Source organism: Sturnira hondurensis, unplaced genomic scaffold, assembly GCF_014824575.4.
Source record: "Sturnira hondurensis isolate 20B ecotype Veracruz unplaced genomic scaffold, ASM1482457v3 Scaffold0006413, whole genome shotgun sequence".
NCBI lineage: Eukaryota > Metazoa > Chordata > Mammalia > Chiroptera > Phyllostomidae > Sturnira > Sturnira hondurensis.
The window spans coordinates 18,733,643-18,753,226 of record NW_028079044.1 but is presented as its reverse complement, the minus strand read 5'-3'; the positions used below and the strand labels follow the sequence as shown (position 1 = coordinate 18,753,226).

Here is a 19,584-nt window from a genome sequence, read left to right as displayed (position 1 = left end):
TTAAAAAGCCTACCCTTTCTGGGGGGAAATCTGTGCTGAGATGTAAGCAGACTTTCCTTCAACAGAAGCCAGGACTGTCTTTTCCCCTTTCCGTTGCCTCTGCCTTTGGCGGTCTGCTGACTTTCTGAACTTCCATCACTTTCTTTGTCTGATGGGTAATCTAATGGGGTGTCCGGAGCGTGCCTGGTACAGAGCAAGTCCTCAAGAATTATGTGAGCAGCTCCACACCCAATGAACGACAACTCCCTGTTCTTCCTCCCCCAGCCCCTGGCACCTCATGTAAGTTGAGTCAAATGATGTTTTTCCTTTTGTGACAGACTTGCCTTCCTTTTTAAGGCTTGATTATATTACACTGCATGGATATCCCACATTCTGTTTATACATTTATCTGTCAGTGGGCCTTTGGACCTTGGTGCCTTAGAAATTCAATGGGAAGTGGACCAGTGTTTCTCAGCCTTTCTTTAAACTGTCCTTTGACCGACATGAGACACTTCCATGTTACAGACTGGTGTACGCCCTCAGTGAACACCCCTGCTTCAGAGTTTGTCTTCTCTCTGACCCCACGAGCCCCAAAGACCCCATTGCCATCAGTGTTATGAAAACAAGCATTCTGCCTGCTTCCCAAATGTACCGAGACCTTTATTCCTGAGTTGGGGGTAGAGGCTCTGTCCTATCTTTGCTACTGGGGATTGCAGCTGGCTGGGTGCTCCGTTCCACACTGTAACCTCGGTGTGCGTCCAGGCTCTGGGAGGCTAACAAGCATCCTGGGCCATTGATGGGTGTCTGCATCAGAAGATGGGCCTGGGGCCCAGGCCACTGGGGGGACAGTAGCCCTGGCCACTGATAGGTAGACTTTACCAGGTGGTGAGCAGAAGGGCAGTGATGTGGCTCCTTATGCACGGCCATGGCCACATGTGACATTTAGGTACCAGTATATATGTGGGGCTCTTGCCAGTGGAGACTGCTCAGCCAGGTAGCCCCCAGCCATGGCTGAGGCAGGATGGCCTGGCTCCTTACCTGTCTCTGAGGCCCTCCTTACTTTCCCCACCTCAGCCCGTGGTCTTAGTGGAGCTGACCTCAGTGGGGAACCAGGACCGTGTTCTACAGCATTCCTGCCGCACACCTGGCTCTTGGCACTCGAGGGCCCAGATGGAGATCTCTTTGTTCTCCAGTTCTCCGTGGACAATTTGTTTCCCTTAAGGCAGTATTTTCAAACTTTTTGGACTGTTACATACAATAAGACTTGTTCTACATTAAGGTATATTACACATACATAAATACATATGTGCATATATAATCAAAAGTTTCAAACAGTAGTACTTTTCTGATGAAAGATGTACTGATGTTTTCTTCTCTGGTCCATTCAGTCATCATAAAGACATATCGGACCACTCACTCAGTTGACATCGTGGCCCTGTGGTGAGCCCCAGTGAGTAGTTTGGAAATTACCCCAACACAGCGTTGGAAGACTCTGGTCCAGGAGTCTGGAGGGGAGTTGTCTGAGTAGAGTTGTGTGGGCCTGGGGAAACGAGGGAGGGAGTTCCATGGGGGACACACGAGTAGATTTCTTCTTCTTTACTGAGTCTTTCAGTTTGGGGGAACACCCCCATGGCTTTGGCATGATCCTCACAGATGCCCGCTGGCCCCCAATTCAGCAGAGCAATCTGGGGAGAGGACATAGTCCCTTCCCCTAAACCCTAGCATCTCTGAGTCTGTTAAATTACGTGCACAAACCACATCTCTCATGGCCAAAATTAATTAGCAAGGACAGGACAGGTCTAAATTCATGATAAGGAAGGAGTTATTTTCTTAACTGTTTCCTAAATAGCACTGGGCCTTCCCTTTCCTTGGCATCTGTGGATCGTGTGATTGTGCTGGGTTAATGTTTCATTTCTTTCTTGCTCCTCTTTGGGGCTGTAGTACCCATCAGTGACCCCTCCATGTCACCCAAAGGGTCCCAGGGTTGGCTCTTCGAACCAGGACTTGGTGAAACCCTACTGAGGGCTTTTGTTCTTGTCATCTTCAGGGACGGGAGGAAATGGAAAATGTTTAAAAGATACTTTGCACAGGGCTTGGCACACAGACATTGTTCAATTAGTACTCGGCAGGAGTACCAGGAAATGCACCCGACTGAACAACTCAAGAGAGGCTACGGGTGGAATTTTCCATGTGACTCATATAGATCATAGGAAGTTGATAGGGGAGGGGAAATAGATGCTTAGATAGCATCTTATATCCTTTCAGAACTCCATAAAGTAGGCACTCATGATTAATTTATTGCTGAGAGGATTAGAGGTGTTAAAAGCCCTACCTATGGTCAGACAGTAGTGCAGGGGCATCAAACTCATTTTCATGGGGGACCACACCAGCCTTGCAGTTGCCTTCAAAGGGCCAAATGTAGAGCTCCTCGCCCTTAGTTAAGAGTAGTTACATTTATACAGTCCTAAAATTACATTTGGCCCTTTGAAGGCAACCTCGAGGCTGATGTGGCCCCCATGAAAATGAGTTTGACACCCCTGTATTAGTGGCTCTTATTTGAATGACTCCAAAGCCATGTGTCTAATGCCTGCTCGAGATGCACCAACATAGCCCACAAAGAGATTTAGAGGGGCTCAGCCAGGGAAGACCGGGACCAATTTTGAGAAGAGACCTGGTGCCCCTCCCAGGACATGCCTCCTGCTGTGCCTCCTTTCGTGCTCTCCGCTCACTGATGCACAGCCGTACTGTGAATGCAGCCGTATGGCTTTCTCTGAGAAAGTGATTCCATCCTCTGGTGAGGAGTGAACTTTGCAGCCAGCTTGGGGGAGAAAAGGACCCATTCATGAGAGCCCGGGCACAGGGCCACATGCTATATGCTACAGTAACTAACGTGGTGGGGCATCGTGTCTGCCTTCTGCAGTTCACAGTCCTGTTGGGAAGACGGGCGTAGAAGCACACAGTTATCCCACTGTCTGATGTGGTCACAGCTCACAGTCATCTCTGAGAAAGTCAAGAGAGGCTTTTCAGGGGAGAAAATGAGCTGGGTAGTGAAGAATCAGTAGTGGTTCATTCAAAGTGGGGCACAGAGGGAAGGGGAGAGGACATAAACATATTTAATGAGCGTGTGGTACGCTGGGCACCTCACTCACCCTATCTTGTCTAATTTTCACAACAACCCCATGGGGAGGCATTATCCTGCTCTTAGAGATGAAGAAACAGGAGCTGAAACATTGAATAGATTTCCTGAGAGGCTTTCACATGCTGTACAGGGACCCCCCGGAAATCCCCAGGAATCTTCCAGTAGGGGCAGCGAGGTCAGAACTATTGTCACAATAAGACTAAGATGCTATTTGCCTTTTTCGCGGGGTTGACATCTGCAGTGATGGCCGTGGAAGGGGACACAGTCAGTGCTTTAACACCCACGAAGGTCTTGGCACCAAATGGTACTTTCCCTCACCCTCATGTAGTTCCAACTAAAACAATAGCCAGTTTCACTGAAGAATGTCCTTGATAAAGCGGTAGTTACTACTTTTACTAATCTTGATCCTCAAGGACATGTGCTGGTAACAGCTTGTGTGTTGAACTGGGAAGTATGGGCAGAGCACTTCGGCTGCACCCAGGAGAATGGTCGCTGTAAGAAAAGCACTGTGTGATTGCTTGAATGCAAGCTAAGCTAGCCATTTTTTTCATAAATTACTGTTTTTAGTTGAAACAATGACTGAGAAACTAATTATTCAGACTAGGGCATTTGGCAGACATTTTCTTGAAAATGAATGAGTGAGCCTGCCACTTCGAGCTGAATGTTGCCAATCATAAACTTTGAGCTTTCAAACAAAAATTGGAATTTTAGAGAACTTGTACCTTCCAACTTCCCAATATTTAATAGTTTTGCTGTTGAGATTGATGGTGATATCAATAAATGCGACATTTTTCAGTTTTATATAATGGAATGTGTCAACATTTGGAAGGTTTACGCAACTCAATGAACAAAAGTTTCCTGAATGACCAATGAATGCAGAATGGCACACATGAGTGAGAGAGTCATTCAAACTGCAGACACAGCAGTGGGGCCAGAGGTAACAGAGTCCAAAATGTTCGTTGGTCTGCTTTCAGTTTTCACATGGCCACTCACCTTTAAGTTTAAGAAATACTACTTGTTCTTGTTGAGTTTGGGTGTAGTATCAAAGGCTATCCACGAGTATACAAACACTTATTCGAACATGCCTCTTTTTCCAACTACGTATCGGGTTGGGTTTTCTTTATAGATACCAACCAAACAAGACACCTTGACATGTTGAGTGCAGAACTAGGTGTGAGGATCCAACCAGGCAAAATGTAACCAATGTCACTCCTCTTTTTCCTCTGTTTAGAGAGTTAGTTATTTTTCTTTTTTAAAAAAGATTTTATTTATTTAACTTTAGAGGGGAAGGGAAGGAGAGAAGGAGAGAAATATCAATGTATGGTTGCCTCTCATGAGTCCCCTCCTGGGAACTGGCCTGCAACCCAGGCATGTGCCCTGACTGGGAATCGAACCGCGATACTCTGGTTCGCAGGCCCATGCTCAATCCACTGAGCTACTCCAGCCAGGGCTGAGTTAGTTATTTTTCATAAAAATATGTCACTTACATGAACATGTACTGGGCTTGTTATTCTTAATTTAAAATTAATTACTAAATGAATATTTTAAAATGCTCCAGTTTTAATTTCTAACATGGTAAAAGTTGAGAGATACAAGCCATCTTAATAAAAACTCTTTGGGGTCCCCAATATTTTTAAGGGTGATGTCCTGTGACCAGCATGTTTGAGAATCATTGACCTAAGGTCTCACCAAAAAAAAAAAAAGGTTTTCTGTGGTGGTCTTTGGCATCCCGAAGTTCAGCTTCTTTCCCCACGTCACTGATTTGCCACAGGTGGTGAGCGGGGTTGGGAGTCACTCTGTCTCACTGGGGGAGGCTGATCAGAATCTCTCAGTCTCTGAAGGAGCTTCCAAAGCTGAGCAACCATTTTCAGCATAATTGCTTTGGAATCTAGCAGGCCCTGCTCTGCCTCTCTCCCTCAGATGTTTCTTTCACCATGCTTCTCTTTTGTTCTCCCTTCCTCTGTTGTTTCTCCCCTTCAAACTCTTCCCCAAACCTTGCCTGTGTCCTTGACACCTCTCTGCTTTCCTCTCTTTTATGCTGTGAAACGTCCCAGATGGGCCCTGCCCTTCGTGGAAACCAGCTGTAGGTCACCAACATTGCTCAGCTTCAGGGGAGGCCTCAGGGTCCTGGGAGATGGTTCTGGAGCTTTGAGGGGCTTTCACAATCCAGGCTCGGTGGAAGCTGGGCTGGCCAGGGGGAGACCGAAGGCCTCTCACTGGAGAGCCTTGCACAGGGGATGTGGAACTGTGTGATTTTCCCCCTTCCTTCCTTCCTTCCTTCCTTCCTCTCTTCGTCCCCCCTTCTTCCCTCCATCTCTCCACAATTTTCCCTCCCTTTCTCCCTCCCTTCCTTCCTTCTTTCCTCCTCACCTGATGACATATATGCTCATCGGTTTTAGAAAGAGGGGAAGGGAGGGAGGGAGGGAGAGAGAGAGACAGAGAGAGAGAGAGAGAAACATTGATGTGAGAAACATTGATCTGTTGCCTCTCATACGTGCCCTGACCACGAAGTGCCCTGACTGGGGACTGAACCTGAAATCTAGGCATGTGTCCTGACCAGGAATCAGACCCCCAACATTTTGATTTATGGGATAACACTCCAACCAACCATCTGAACCACACTGGCCGGGGCAAACTGTGTGATCTTTAAGATCCAACTCACATATAAATTTTATGTCTTGCTGAACATTTAAAATCATCCTTTTGAACACAGAATTATTTTTGTTCTGATGCTTAATGGAAGACTGGGACATGCTTAGCCTTTTTTGTGCCTCTCATCCACACCTTGTGTCCAAGTCTTCGAACAGACTCTGTCTGTCCGCCATCTGGGGCACTGTGGGTCTGATCTCCGCCATCACAGTGTTAGTTCTTCCTGTTGTCTACCCCAGAGTGTTCTGCCTTGCTTTGTCCCAGCTCCATGAACAGCTGGAATTGCCTTGGAACAGCCTGCTTCAGACAGACCCCTTCAAGGCCAGAGGAAGCTGGTTTTTTTCTTAAATGACATAAAATTCACATTTTCCAAAATTCACCATTTTGACTATTTAAAAGTGGACAATTTAAATAGTTTTTAGTATATTCACAATGCTGCACAGCCATCATCACTATCTCACATTTCATCATCCCCCAAAGAAACCTCACTAAGCACTTACTCCCCATCCCCATATCCCCCCAGCCCCTGGAAACTATTTATCTGTGGATTTGTTTATTCTAGACACTCCATGTAAATGGAATCATATAATATGTGGAGGTGGATGACTCTAAAAAAATGGAATATTTTCTATGAAGATCATTCATTCTTAGAGTCAGGAAAATTTATTTGGAAAGTCAGGAGTAACAATAACAAACTCATTAATGAGATTCAGTCTGGGTATTTTCCTTTAAAAACGTCCTTCTGATGGGGCTGCTGTTTCTCCGTCCCAGAGTCCTAGAGCCGAGAGAGAGAGAGAGAGAGAGAGAGAGAGAGAGAGAGAGAGAGAGAGGTGTGTGATGGGCACCGGGCATTCCTGCAGACTGGTGGGGTTCCCAGGGGAGCCGCTGGCTTTGCCAGGTCTCCTCTGGTGGGTGAGCTGCCCCGAGTGTCTGGGGAGCTGCCCCAACCCGGTGGGGGTGCAGAGGTGGCATAGTGTCTCACTCCCGTTCCGTGTGTCTCGCAGGGGTGAAGAAGAGAACCAAGGTCATCAAGAACAACGTGAACCCTGTGTGGAATGAGGTATGCGGGTCTGCTCACCCTCCCTCTTCCTCTCTCTCTGCTGCCACTGTGGCTGAAGGCCCAGTCAGGGGGCTCGTGCAGACAGGGCTTCTTTCTCAGTGGTACTGTCGGGAAGGGGAGGGGCTGGTGCTCTAGTGTGCCAACGAAATCCTCCTGGCACTCGGAATCTGGGAGGACAGCTGGTGGCCTGGCACGGCAGGTCAACAGAGGCGGCTGCCCTGTGATGTGGGTGTGGCATGGGGAGGAGCAAGATGTCTGTCTGTTTTCTCCAGCCCTGGTCAGCCAGGCAGAGGGCGTTTAGGGGCTCTCTTGCCTGCTTGTCTCCCTTGCACAGGCCATTCTCCCTGCCCAAAGCTCACCTCTTTCCCATAGCCCTCCCAGATTCACCAGGACCTCCTCTGGCCTCTGCTGGCCCCTGCCCTTAACCAGCTTCCTGCATGTGCCTCCCTGGTTGCCTTATGTGGATGGGCTTGGGATGCACAGCAGAGCCTTGGCTCTGAGGCAGGTCCTGGGGCCTCTGGCTGGGCCTCCCCAATGTGGCACTAACTCATGCTGCCCACCAGAGCGGTGCCTGGCTCTAGATGAGCACCCTGCTCTTGGTCCCTGCAGACTTGTAGGATCACTGGGCATTTCCCCAAGCTGTACTTCTAGGCCTGGTGATTGGTGGCACTGAATCACGGTGGGGGTCATGGGAGTCTGGCCTCCTCTATTCCGCTGCTTTGCCTCTCTGTTGCTCTGAAGCTCTGGAGTCCTGCCATTCCCTCAGTCACTCACTTATCCATCCACCCACCAGCCTCATTTATGGTTGCCTGCGCAGTGCCCTTGGGGGACCAGGGTGAACCAGACAGTCTCTTCTCCCAGGGGGCCACAGGTCACAATGTCTTTTCTCCTTTTCTTCTAGGGCTTTGAGTGGGATCTCAAGGGCATCCCCCTGGACCAGGGCTCTGAGCTTCATGTGGTGGTCAAAGACCATGAGACCATGGGGAGGAACAGGTGAGGTGGCATGGGGTCTCTGTGGCTTGCAGGGACAGGTAAGGTCATGGTGCACATATATTCCAGAACCTGGGTCCTGGGGAGCTGGTGTTTCAACTCAGCATTTACCGAGCACCTGCTTCCCCTGGGCCTGGCCCAGTGGTGGATGTTGGGGAGTGACCTGGCTGCAGCCTTAAAAACCCAGCCATGGGCCCTGGCTGGTGTAGCTCAGTGGATTGAGCGCAGGCCTGTGAACCAAAGGATTGAGGTTCGGTTCCTGGTCAGGGCACATGCCTGGGTTGTGGGCCAGTTCCCAGCAGGGGACTCATGAGAGGCAACCATACATTAACATTTCTCTCCCTCTCTCCTTCCCTTCCCCTCTAAAGATAAATAAATAAAAACATTAAAAAACCCCAAACCCAGCCATGGGTCAATGTGAGAGCCGCCCAGGCTGTAGGGAAGGAAGGTGGGCCAGAATCAGGTGTGCATGTGTTTGTGTAGACAGCCTGTGCCCCGGGCAGTGGGGAGGAGAAGGCGCCCTGTGGCAGCCTGGGTGCCTGGGCGTGGCCCTTTCTCCTTGCCCTGCCCAGACTGGTGAGGGCAGCGGCACACTGCAGAAGGCAGGCAGGCCACCAGCAGGGAGCTCTCAAGGAAGGCTTCATGGAAGAGGTGGGCCTTGAGGGGAGATTTGTGGTTTGGAAGTCGGAACAGGAATAATGGTTTCCACTGACTGCACACCTCCCTCCGGTAATGTTTTCTATTGTTATTTCACGTAGTGGTGGGGAGGGTTTCCAGACTAGCAGGGGCAAAGTTTTGGTGGCGTGGCAAAAGTGGGCTCTCTAGGCTGTCCATGGGTTCTTTCTCTTGTCATTGAACTCCCGGGCCTTGTATGAGCTGCTGGTAGGAGGAGGGGTGGGCTGGACCAACCGAGTGTGCAGATGGAGGATATTTGTTCCCTGTTGGTTGTGGGGTAGCGTGGCCTGGGAGATGCGGCCCGTGAGGCTGCGCAGCCTGCATGTCAGGGGTTCAGCAGTCCCTGCTGGGCGTGGTGGGGTGCAGCTGCAGCTGTGTTAGGTGCCGCCAGGTGGGGATTCATGCTCTTGGTGCAATTTACTGAGGTCTGGGCACAAGGGTCAGTCGTGATGGCCATGCTGTTTAGTGACCTGCTCACAGGGGAGTCTTTGTTTGGGAACTGGGTCAGCTCGGCCTGAGTCCCAGGATGCCTGGCTGTGTTTGTTACCTTGGGGTGGGGGAGCAGAGAGAGGGAAGGGGGAGGGTTCAGAGACCTGGGGGAGGCTGACAAGGGTCTCAGGCTGCAAAACACCTGGAGAGTTGAAATTGTATAAAACTTGGAAGAAAAGCCTGACTGCCACTGTTTCTCTGTGCGTCTGCTGGCCATGGGGACAGGAGTGGTATGTGTGGGAGTAGGGGGGCACTTCCACTGGGCTCTTCAAAGGTGGGGTTGCAAGGTGTGGGGGCCCAGGGACTGAGCAGCCCCATCCTGCATAGCAGGCAGGGGCTTGAATTAGTTCACACTAAACTATTCCAACACAGGCAAACATTTTGTAGAAAACACAGCAGCTTCCTAAAGGCAAGAATGATGGACCTGTGAGTCAGGAAAGGAGTGGTGCTGAGCACGGGGTGGTCCTGGAAGGCTTCCTGGAGGAAGACCCCTTAGTCTGACTTAGAGGCTGGGGTAGGCTTTAGAGTGGTGAGGAAGGGAGGGTATTCCAGTGTCTGGGAATGGAGGGCAGTCAGGCTAAGGCCTTATAGGTGGGACTGAGTCATGTGACATGTGAGCCCAGCGGGAAGGGAGCAGTAGGTCCAGATTGATAGGGGCCTCCAATACCAGGCTGAGGATAATATTAGCAAAACCACAGCAGCTCACGTTTACTGAGAGCTAGTTGAGTGGCCCTGCACTGAGCCTCTCTATACAAGATCTTTTAAAATCAGTTACATACTACTATTGATATTATAATTGTCAGCATTACAGATGGGGAAACTGAGGCCCTGAGAGACTGGGTAATTTTCTGAAAGGCTAGTGGTAGCAGAGCTGTGATTAGAGGGCTCATGTGCAGCAAGCTCATAATGATTGCACCTCCCAGAGGCTGCTGGAAGCCCTGGATGGGTGCAGAACCTCCTAGAGAGTTCAGTTCCCTGGTGGTGTTGGCGTGGAGCGGGGGAGCTCCGTGAGGCAAAGGCAGGACATTCTGGTTACTGCAGAGCATGCAGAGGAAATGCACGTTTCATTTTCATGATCAGATTCAGCATTTTACAGACCCCGTGGAGAGATTTCTAAGACTATGAAGGCAGCATAAGATCAGGAGCCATGAACATATATGTGACTGTTCAAGGGCCAGGGTGGACAGCCAGTGCCACACCTGGGCTGTCCTGGCTCCGTGTGGGGGTCAGAGGTCACATTAGGGGCCAGGCTGCATTGCACCTCGAGGCCCCCTGATTGGCCTCTGTGGGTGTCCTCCTGGAGGGAAGCCAGTTCTTAGAATACTACTCGTTCCCACGTGACTGGTTCACTGTAGGACAAGTGTGCTTAATCAGTTCCTCAAACATCAATTTGCAAAAGAGCGAATTCACGTAAGTTCCCAGTCTACCAGAAACTGCTTTCTGATAGTCATTTGAATGTAATTTTTGAGTTTTGCAACCATATCTCATTTTGCATTTCTAGCAATTAAAAATTAAATAGTAACTAAACTAAGGTTAATTGTAAACTTACATTCGTAAGTATTTGAAGAACTACAGAGGTTGCCCAAACAACACTGTCATGTGCAGAAATGACAGAATTCTGGCTTCGCTGTAGGAGCCACGGGGTACACAGCCTTGACAGCAGTTGGGCTGAATGTCGGGCCCGCTGGAGCAGTGGCCAGGAGGCAGGCTGCTCACCGGCAAGGTGGCTCCAAGGCCTCCGAGGTTAGACCTCACGGTACTTTCTCTTACACATGAAATGCGAGAAAGGAACATGAGACTAAAAATTCTGAAGCTACAAAAGCAAGAAACATACCAGCAAGGAACAAGAGTAACCCCGGGACATTTTTCATTTTGAAAGAGAAGAGGGGAAAAATTCAATGAGTTCAGTTCAATGAACATTGTAAATAGAACATCTACTCACTATACTCCAGTTGTCATTGGCCAGGAAGCAGAGAGGAAAATAATAGGCGTAATCATGATGGTTGTCATCTGATTGTCCTCAGGTTTCCGTGAGGTCCCCCAGGGTTATCATGGGGCAGCCCCCTTCATTGCTGGGGGCTTTGGTGTGTGTCCTGTGTGGTCGTGGTCCTCCCTCGCTCTTCCAAGCAGGCGGATCATGCGAAGCCATCTACTGTCACTCTCTCCCGCAGTCTCCCTCTGTCTGGCCTTGTCTCCCACTTCCTCCCTCCCTCCTCTGCCTCCGTGGGTTTCTAGAGTTCCCCTCAATGCCTCGCTTATTCTTTAGTCTCAGTCTCTCACTTTGCTTCTTTTCCTTTCCCACCATCCTTTCCTTTTAGTCTTTCTCTCCACTGAGTCTCCCCCACCTCTACTCTCCTGTCTTTCTCCATGGCTTTGGGGGCATTTGATGCTTCTGTGTCTCCCCTGGCAGCCGATGGCAGTTTTGGGTGACCTAATTGTACCAGATTGGTCTGCTGGCCTGGGGTAGGACCTCGGGAAACCTCGGGAGGGGAATCTCAGGCTGGGAACTGCCCTAGCTGCACCTACCCTCAGCCTGAGGGACCCCAGAGCCAACTTAGGGGGGGTGAATAAACTTTGTGTTGGTAAAATCTGGTTTGCAACGCACATAAAAGGAAACTCTGCTCCCTATGGAAGGGAGACACCCATTGCAAACCCAGCTGGAGGTCCTGGACTCCTGTCCTGGGCTGCACTGAACAACTCACTTCCTGTTTACTCTGGGCTTCTCAGAGAGACACTGCAGGGGATGTGACCCTGACCCTGACCAGCTGTTTTGACCCCTAGGATGTTCAGCCCAGAGATTCCTAATCCAGCTACACCACAGCATTCCTGGCAGCTTTTATGGACAGCACTCTCTGCCCTGACAACCCCCCCACCTCCTAGCACTGGGAGGTTCTGATTTAATTCATTGGGGGCGGGGCTTGTGCATCATTACAAATTCCCAGGCTTCAGCTGTTTCTACTGTGCAGCCTGGGGTGGGACCACTCACCTCAACTCCAGACCAGTGCTGCCCAGTGGAACTTTCTGAGATGATGGAACTCTTCTGTGTTGGCTAATGTACCTGGGGAACTGTCACCAGATGCGGACCAGAGTGGTCTGCCTCAGGCTGGCCAATAGTATGTGGGTTTTTGACTTCCTATAGGAAAGATTTCACAACAGGAGTCTAGGTGATTTTGAGAGTACATTTATTAAGGCTGGGGACAGTGAATCAAAGGAAGAACAGGATAGAAGAAGCAAGAGGAGAGAGTAGGCGGTGCTCTGCTTTGGTTCCCTAGAAACATTATAGGAAAGAAGTGAGCCAAGGCAGGGCTGCCGTTAGCCCACTGGGAAGTGTGAGAAAAGGAGACAGGTTCAGGCAGTAAGTGAGCCCAGCATGAGCTGCTGCTGTCTGCTGCTCCCCCGGTTTCAAGTCTTGTGCGGCCCCTCAGAGTTTAGAAGGAAAGTAAAAAGTTCATGCCAGAGAACAGGCATGGGCATGTGGCAGAGCCAGCCGTGCCTGGTCTTTGTCTTGAGGGTTTTTATCTCTCTTCTGCCAGTGAGAATCTTAGGGGAGGGTTTAAGCAGAATGTTCATCAGCTTTCCAGAAGTGTTTTTAATATGCTGATGCATCACAACGAGTGTATATAGGAGTTTGGGATCATTCTTTGGTCTGCTTTACTATTTCACTTTTATCTTGGATCTGTCTGGCTCTAATCTGGTTATTGTTATTTGTTCCCCTGAGTACATCCGTCCTTGCATTTGGCTGGTACAAATGGCATTAACCGGGTCTCTGTCCTCTGTCTCCCCGACCAGAGTGATTCAAGCTTTTTAGTCTATGGTCAGAGAGGAGCTGTACAAACCTTTGTTCTCCAGTGTCCTTGGTCAGGGAGGTAAGGTCTTGTGTTTTCACTGGCTGGCTCTGAACTGGTCAAATTGGCCTTATTTAATGACCCAGTCTCAGTTTCTCCATTTTACTTGCCAGAGAATTTTCCTAGCTTCTTACTATCCTGCCTCATTACTGAATCTTGAATTTTATTTCATTTTAATGAATTTAAATGTAAGTAGCTAGTGTGTGTGGTGGCTCTGTATCAGACAGTGTGACTCTAGATTTTTAGAACAGTGGTCCAAATCCTGGCTGCAGGTTAGAATGACCTGGAAGCTTTAAATTTTTTACACTTACTGATTCTGGAGAAAAAGTGAAAGGGGAGGTAGGGGAGAGAGAGAGAGAGGAACATTGATTTCTTGATCCACTTATTTATGCATTCATTGCTTGGTCGCTGTATGTGCCCTGACGGGAGATCAAATCTGCAACCTTGGTGTATCAGGATGACGCTATAACCAACTGACCTACCCAGCCAGGGCATGACCTGGAAGCTCTGAAAGAGACCAGTGTCTGTCTGAGCTCTGCACTAAATTGATTGAAGGATGCACTGGAGTGGGATGCAGGCATGGGTTCTTCTTGACGCTGCCCAGGGGTGGCCAGCACGCACCAGGGTAGAGCACCCACTGCCTTACAGCAGTGCTGGCGCTTCTGCAAGGCATTGCTTTCAGTTTTCCCACGGATTAGCTAAGGAATAAATATAATCAATGTGTTACTCTGGTGATGGTTGATGTATGTAATTATTAGTGGACGTGATCTCCAGACGATAACCAAGGATGCAACTGCGCATAGTAAAATTGTTAAACTGACTGAAGAATCTTGTTGGCAACCATAAACACTGACCTGGAAAAATGGGATTTGATATAAATAATTCCACATAAAAACCCCTCGAAATGAAAGGGAGTTATATTTGATGAAGCAAAGCCTGATATGAACAAAAAAATGAAATAAATCTTTGAGCTAAATTTTTGTTGGGAAATTTAAACAGAAAACAATAGTTATTAATGACAATAACTTTGGTAGATATAAAAATGAAGATTTTTTTTAAAAGGAAAATTTAATTGCATTGTTTAGAAAATGTGTCAACAAATGAAATGAGCTTAATTTGTTCTGGAAAATGCATTCCCAGTGGAAATTAATTAACGTAAGTGTATTCGTGATTTAAATGTTTGGTAAATGTGAATGTGAAAGCAAAAGTCTCCATGGGGTCCAAACTACCATGTGCCAAAGCACCAGGGTCCAAACGGTGCTCCCCTTGACTGCAGCAACTCGCTGGCCCAGGTCCCCGGGGTAGGGTGGGCAGCTTCAACACAGAAACATATGGGATGCCCAGTGGAGTTTGAATGGACCCACATTGCGTGGGACATGTTTATGTCGAGAAATAATTCATTGTTTACCTGGAATGTAAACTTCCCAGGGACTCCTGTATTTGATCTGAGGAGTGAACCCCTGAGTGGGGGGACTGTGTGCCCAGCCCCCTTTAATCAAGAAGTGTGGAAGGAGACCTAGGTTTACACGGAGGAACAGTCAAGAGGCTGCCTTTAAAGAAGCTTTCCTTTAGGCATCCACAATAGTGTTTTCTTTGGAATAGTGTGAGCCACTTGCAGCCTCTCAGTGACCCAGTGGCACTATAGAGAGGGGCGTGGAGGGGTTTCTCGCCTAACACAGAGCCTCCTCATCTGCTTCACCTCCCCCATGGTCTGTGTTGGCCATCACAGGCAGCACTGACTGGGGGCCCAGCAGGCAGCTTGGGAACCTCCTTCTCCTTCCAGGAGAAGCAGCTCTGCCTCACACCCCACACTGGGCTTGATGAGCTGGTCCAGGGGAATGAGTGTGGACTTCAGCCTAAGTAGGGTGCAGTCTCAACAGCTGTGTGGCCTGGAGCAGGTAGCCTCATGGCCCTGTTTCTTCCTCTGTAGGGAGTATCGAACCAAACGCTACAGCACATTCCAGGGACCGGCCACAAGGGGTTGCCCAGTAGACTGCGGTTCCTTTAGGCACATCCCCTTTTCCTTCTCTCTCGCGTTGCCCTCCTGCTCACCCAGTTGCTTCTAGTCCCACTGATGCAGCACTTTCCCATCAAAGGCTGCTTTCCTCCAGCTCTGGTTTGAAAAAGGACTAATTCATACTAAAGTGTTGGTGGCAGTTTATGGCTCAAGCTCCTCTTGGGAACCTGGAGGATGCTGCTCTGCATACCCAGCTGTGTAGACTGACCAGGGAATGCTAATGGTGAATGGCAGGCACCACGACAGGTTATTAGGAAATATTTTGAGTGGTGGGTCTTCCTGACACAGGTGACTGTCTCCTGTTGGGCTGTCTCTGAGTCCAGAGTAAGCTTTGGTGCCCCCAGGGTAAAGGTGGGGGTGTTCTTGTGCCTCCTGGGACCCTGGGCTTAATCCATTGGGGGAATGTGGGCATTTCTGGGAAGGAGCTGAATATGAATGAGTCGTAGTCCTTTGAACAAGAGGGCTCCCAAGCAAGAATGCCTGGGAGGCATTCTGATGGAGGCACCTGTGGGGGGCGGGTGGGGCCCAGTCAGCGCCGGTCCCCCACACGGGGAGTGTGTGTTGCAGTGGAGCACTTGGTCTCAGTCCCCCAGGCCGCCCACCAGAGCCGGGCAGGGCAGGAGTGGTGGCATGAGGAAAAAGGTCGGAGGCATCTCTCTGGGACCCCACTCTCAGTGGTGAGTCTCATCTTGGCACTGTCTGTGGCGTGGACCTCTCAGAACCTCTGCTGCCTCCTCAGGACAAGGGCAATAACAGGAGCTATCTGGCAAGGCTGTTGCAAAGTTTAAATGAGATAATGCATGGATTTCAAGTGCCTCCTCAGTGCTTGGCGCACTGACGGTGTTCAGTGTGTGGGAACTGCTGGAAGTAGCAGGGGCCGCAGAGACGCACAGACACACAATGCAGTGGTGTGTGAATATCACCCGACGCCCATGCCCCTGTGGGCACATGACTGTACCCGAGTGTGCACCAACATACTGCATTTACATATGCACACGTGTTCTTTTATTTTAAAAAGCTAAAAAACCCTCACAAAAGTTAAAAATTGTATGCATTTTTATAGGCACAAATAAGCTCCATTCTTAAGAAGTTATAAAGGAAAAGGTACAAGTTCTCCCCCATCTTCCCGTTCCCTCCAGTGGTGTCTGTTGTTGACAATTGGCTTCATATCCCCCTCGACTTTTCCAAGGCAGGTGCAAGCATCTGTTTATGTGCATGGGTGTGCGTTCACTGCTGCAGAAATGGACTCACCCTCTGCTTGCTGGTCTGCACCTTGCTTTCCGTCACTTCGCTGTGAGCCCTGTCCCTCGGAGTGCGCCGATCGACTGTTTCACGTGGCCGTTCTGTGCATCTCACAGCGTGGATGCCCGCACTCTCTCCTCCCGTAGCACCCGTACGGACTGCTGTTTAGTTTCTTCCCAACTTCTTGCTCTTGAATGATTATCTATTGAGCATCTTTATCCAAATGTTTCTGTCTTTATACTATTTTTCCTTTCAGATAGATCCTTAGAAGTGGGATTGCTGGGTCAAAGGGTGGGAGCATGGCACATTCTCACATATTCTACCAGATCACTTTGCAAAATGTCGTCCTAATTTGTATCTACCAACACAGTCAAAAAGTGCCGATTTTTTAGTTTTGCTAGTGCCATGGGGAAAAATGCTTACCTTCTAATTCACGTTTCCTTGACTCCTTGTAAAGTGGGGCATCTTTTCATGTGTTTATTGCCCATTTGTTGTTCTTCTTCTGCCACTTACCTACCCTTGTATCGTGAGCTGCCTGTCGTTTCCGTAGTAATTCATAGTGGTTTGTATGTTTAGCCCTCAGTCTGTTTTATGTGCAGAGGACATTGTCGCCCTGCTTGTCATCTGCCAGTTGCTTGTCACTGTGTGATTGCACATAGGCGTGGACACTCGGGTGTGTGTGTGTGTGCACTCAGACGTTAAAAAGGCAGGGAGGTGGTTCGTGTTGCTAGAAGTTGGGGGAAGTAGGCCCAAAGCACAGCCCCTGGATTCCAGCGCACGGGTTGGCGGCCCCCCTTTCTGGAATCCGGGACAGGCCCTTTGGGGAGGAATATTTACAGCTCACTGTTCATTGTTCTCCACCTGCATGGAAGTGCTGATCTGGTCCTCGTTTCCCAAGGATTTTTATAACTATATTTTGTCCTGGATCTTATCCAGGGTATCCCTGGGTTTCAGAATAGTATTTTTTTTGTCTTTCTCTGTATTGAAGTGGAAAACTATTTAGAGTTACCCTTGGGCAGCCCCAGGAAATCAGATATTGGTGGGAAGGCTGCCAGAGGCCAGGAGGGCTCAGGGCGGGAATGTCCGGCTGTCCCTCACTTCCTGCCCCTCGTAGCCAGGCACACATGGGTGAGGGCTAAGGAGCTCACTGGCGCCTTCTCACCCCCCTGAGTGTGTGTGTGTGTGTGTGTGTGTGTGCGTGTGTGTGTTTGGCTAGGACAGGGGCTCTCTGACTTTCCTGTCACACCTGATACATTGAATCTAATGAGAGGAAGGTGCAGCTGAGTCAGCGATGAGTGTGTCTACATATTTTTATGTCTTATGTTGGTATGTCTTTAGAGGAAAGGAGAGAGTTACCTACAAAGGAGTTCCTATCAGACTGTCAGCTGATTTCTCAAAAGAGACCTTAGGCAAGAAGGGGCTGGAAAGAAGTATTCCAAGTCATGAAAGGCAAGGACCTACATCCAAGATTACTTTATCCAGTAAAACTATCATTTATAATGGAAGGGCAGATAAAGTGCTTCCCAGATAAGGTCAAGTTAAAGGAGTTCATCATCACCAAGCCCTTATATGAAATGTTAAAGGGATTTATCTAAGAAAACGATCAAAACTATGAACAGTAAAATGACAACAAGCTCACAACTATCAACAACAGAACTTAACAAACAAAAAGAAACTAAGCAAACAACCAGAATAGGAACAGAATCACAGAAATAGAGATCACATGGAGGGTTATCAGTGGGCAGGGGCGAAAATGGGGGGAAAGGTACAGGGAATAAGAAGCATAATTGGTAGGTACAAAATAGACAGGGGGAGATTAAGAACAGTATAGGAAATGGAGAAGCCAAAGAACTTGTATGTATGACCCATGGACATGAACTAAGGGAGGGATGCTGGAGGGAGGGGTGGTGCAGGGCAGAGGGGATAAAGTGGAGAAAAAAATGAGACAACTGTAATAGCAGAGTAAATAACATATGCTTAAAAACACCCACAAAGAAGAAAAAGAATGAGAAACTGACATGGAACACCTTCTGAAGCTCTTTTAGGCAATAATTTTGAAATTATAGAAAAGTTGTAAAAATAGAACAAAAAATACCCATATATTGTTCATGCAGATTCATTTATTAAAATTTTATCCATTGCTTTACAATATTCTCTCTCCATTTGCTTTACAATATTCTCTCTCCAGCCCCCTGACTCTTTCCTTCTTTCTCCCTCCCTTTTTTTGTCTTTCCTACTTGAAGATAAGTTATATTCATCATGGCCTTTTATCCCTAAATACTTCAGTGTATGTTTCCTAAGAATAATGATATTATTTTACATAATTAAAACATAGTTACCAACTTCAGTACATTTAACATGGTTGCCATACTTCTATCTAATTTGCTATTTGTATCAATTGACCAACTAATGTCTTTTAGCAATTTCCTTTCTCCCTTCCCAGTACAGGATCCAGTCTAGACCCCCATATTAAATTTCATCATCGTGTTTCCGTGGCCTCCTTTAACCTTGGATATTTCTGCAGTCTTTGTCTATCATGACAATTCATTTTAAAATAATGCAGTTCTCCAATTTTAAAAACTGGAATGTCCTTTATATGGGGGTTGTCAGATGTTTTTTTCATGATTTGGCCAGAACTAATTCCCAGCCAGAACACGTCTTAGGTTGTGTTGTGTGTGACCCTCTCAGGGTCTGGGGCCACATGATGTCACTCATCAGTGGTCTTTAGTTTTGTCACCTGTTAGGGAGTTGTCTGACTCTTCCTCTGCGTATTTCCTGTTGTCCCTCTCCCCCACCCCTTGGAGCCTAAGAGCCTCCCCCTTCAGCAGGTGTGACGACCTATGGTGACCAGGCCAGGAGCCTCATCTCCTCCCTCCTGGAAGGGCAGGGCTGGCGTCATGGAGAATCCCATTTTAGGCCTGGGTTCTTCTGCTAGAAAGTCCTTCCTTCCGTGGAGCCACAGTCTTTCTAAGATTTTGAGGATCTCATTTTTAATTCTACCAGCAGGAAGGACCAAAAATTAATCGAACTGCTTCTGTATGACATCGTTTCAAGTCACGATCTAATGTGGCTCTCACAGTGACCAGTGGGGTAGGTGCGTGCAGAGAGGGATGGGAAGGTGGGGAGTGGGGCTGGGAGGAAGGGAGCTGCTGTTGATCACGCCCCGTCTATGCTCCGAGCACAGGTAGGGCATCGGATAAATCTTCTTCGACTTTACGAGAATCCTCCACGGTGTGCACTATTCTCCTGAAGCTCCAGCAGTGCAGGGGGGGTTGTCCCTTTTGTTCAGCCAGTACCCCCAGTCCCTGCAACAGTGCCTGATCCACGGTGGGTGCTGGCTGCATACTTCCCAAATGAAGAGATGACTTTTACAGATGAGGAAACAGGCTCAGAGAGGGCATATAACTTGTGCCCAGCCACACAGCTGTCAAGAGGCAGAGCTGGGTTTTCGACTCAGGTAGGATGACTTGAGAACTCTAATTCTTAATCTCTCAATGCT

At 48.5% G+C, this 19,584-nt stretch overlaps 1 protein-coding gene across 16 annotated transcripts in view; it reads left to right on the top strand.

The window, feature by feature from the left end:
* The window catches only part of DYSF (dysferlin), a 201,053-nt gene that overhangs the window by 14,281 nt on the left and 167,188 nt on the right, over positions 1-19,584 (top strand). For all 16 annotated transcript variants that reach the window (XM_037048124.1, XM_037048120.1, XM_037048122.1 and 13 more), the window contains exons 2-3: positions 6,772-6,827; positions 7,729-7,820. In XM_037048124.1, the coding sequence (XP_036904019.1) occupies positions 6,772-6,827; positions 7,729-7,820 (148 nt within the window). The remainder of the gene's footprint in view (positions 1-6,771; positions 6,828-7,728; positions 7,821-19,584) is intronic.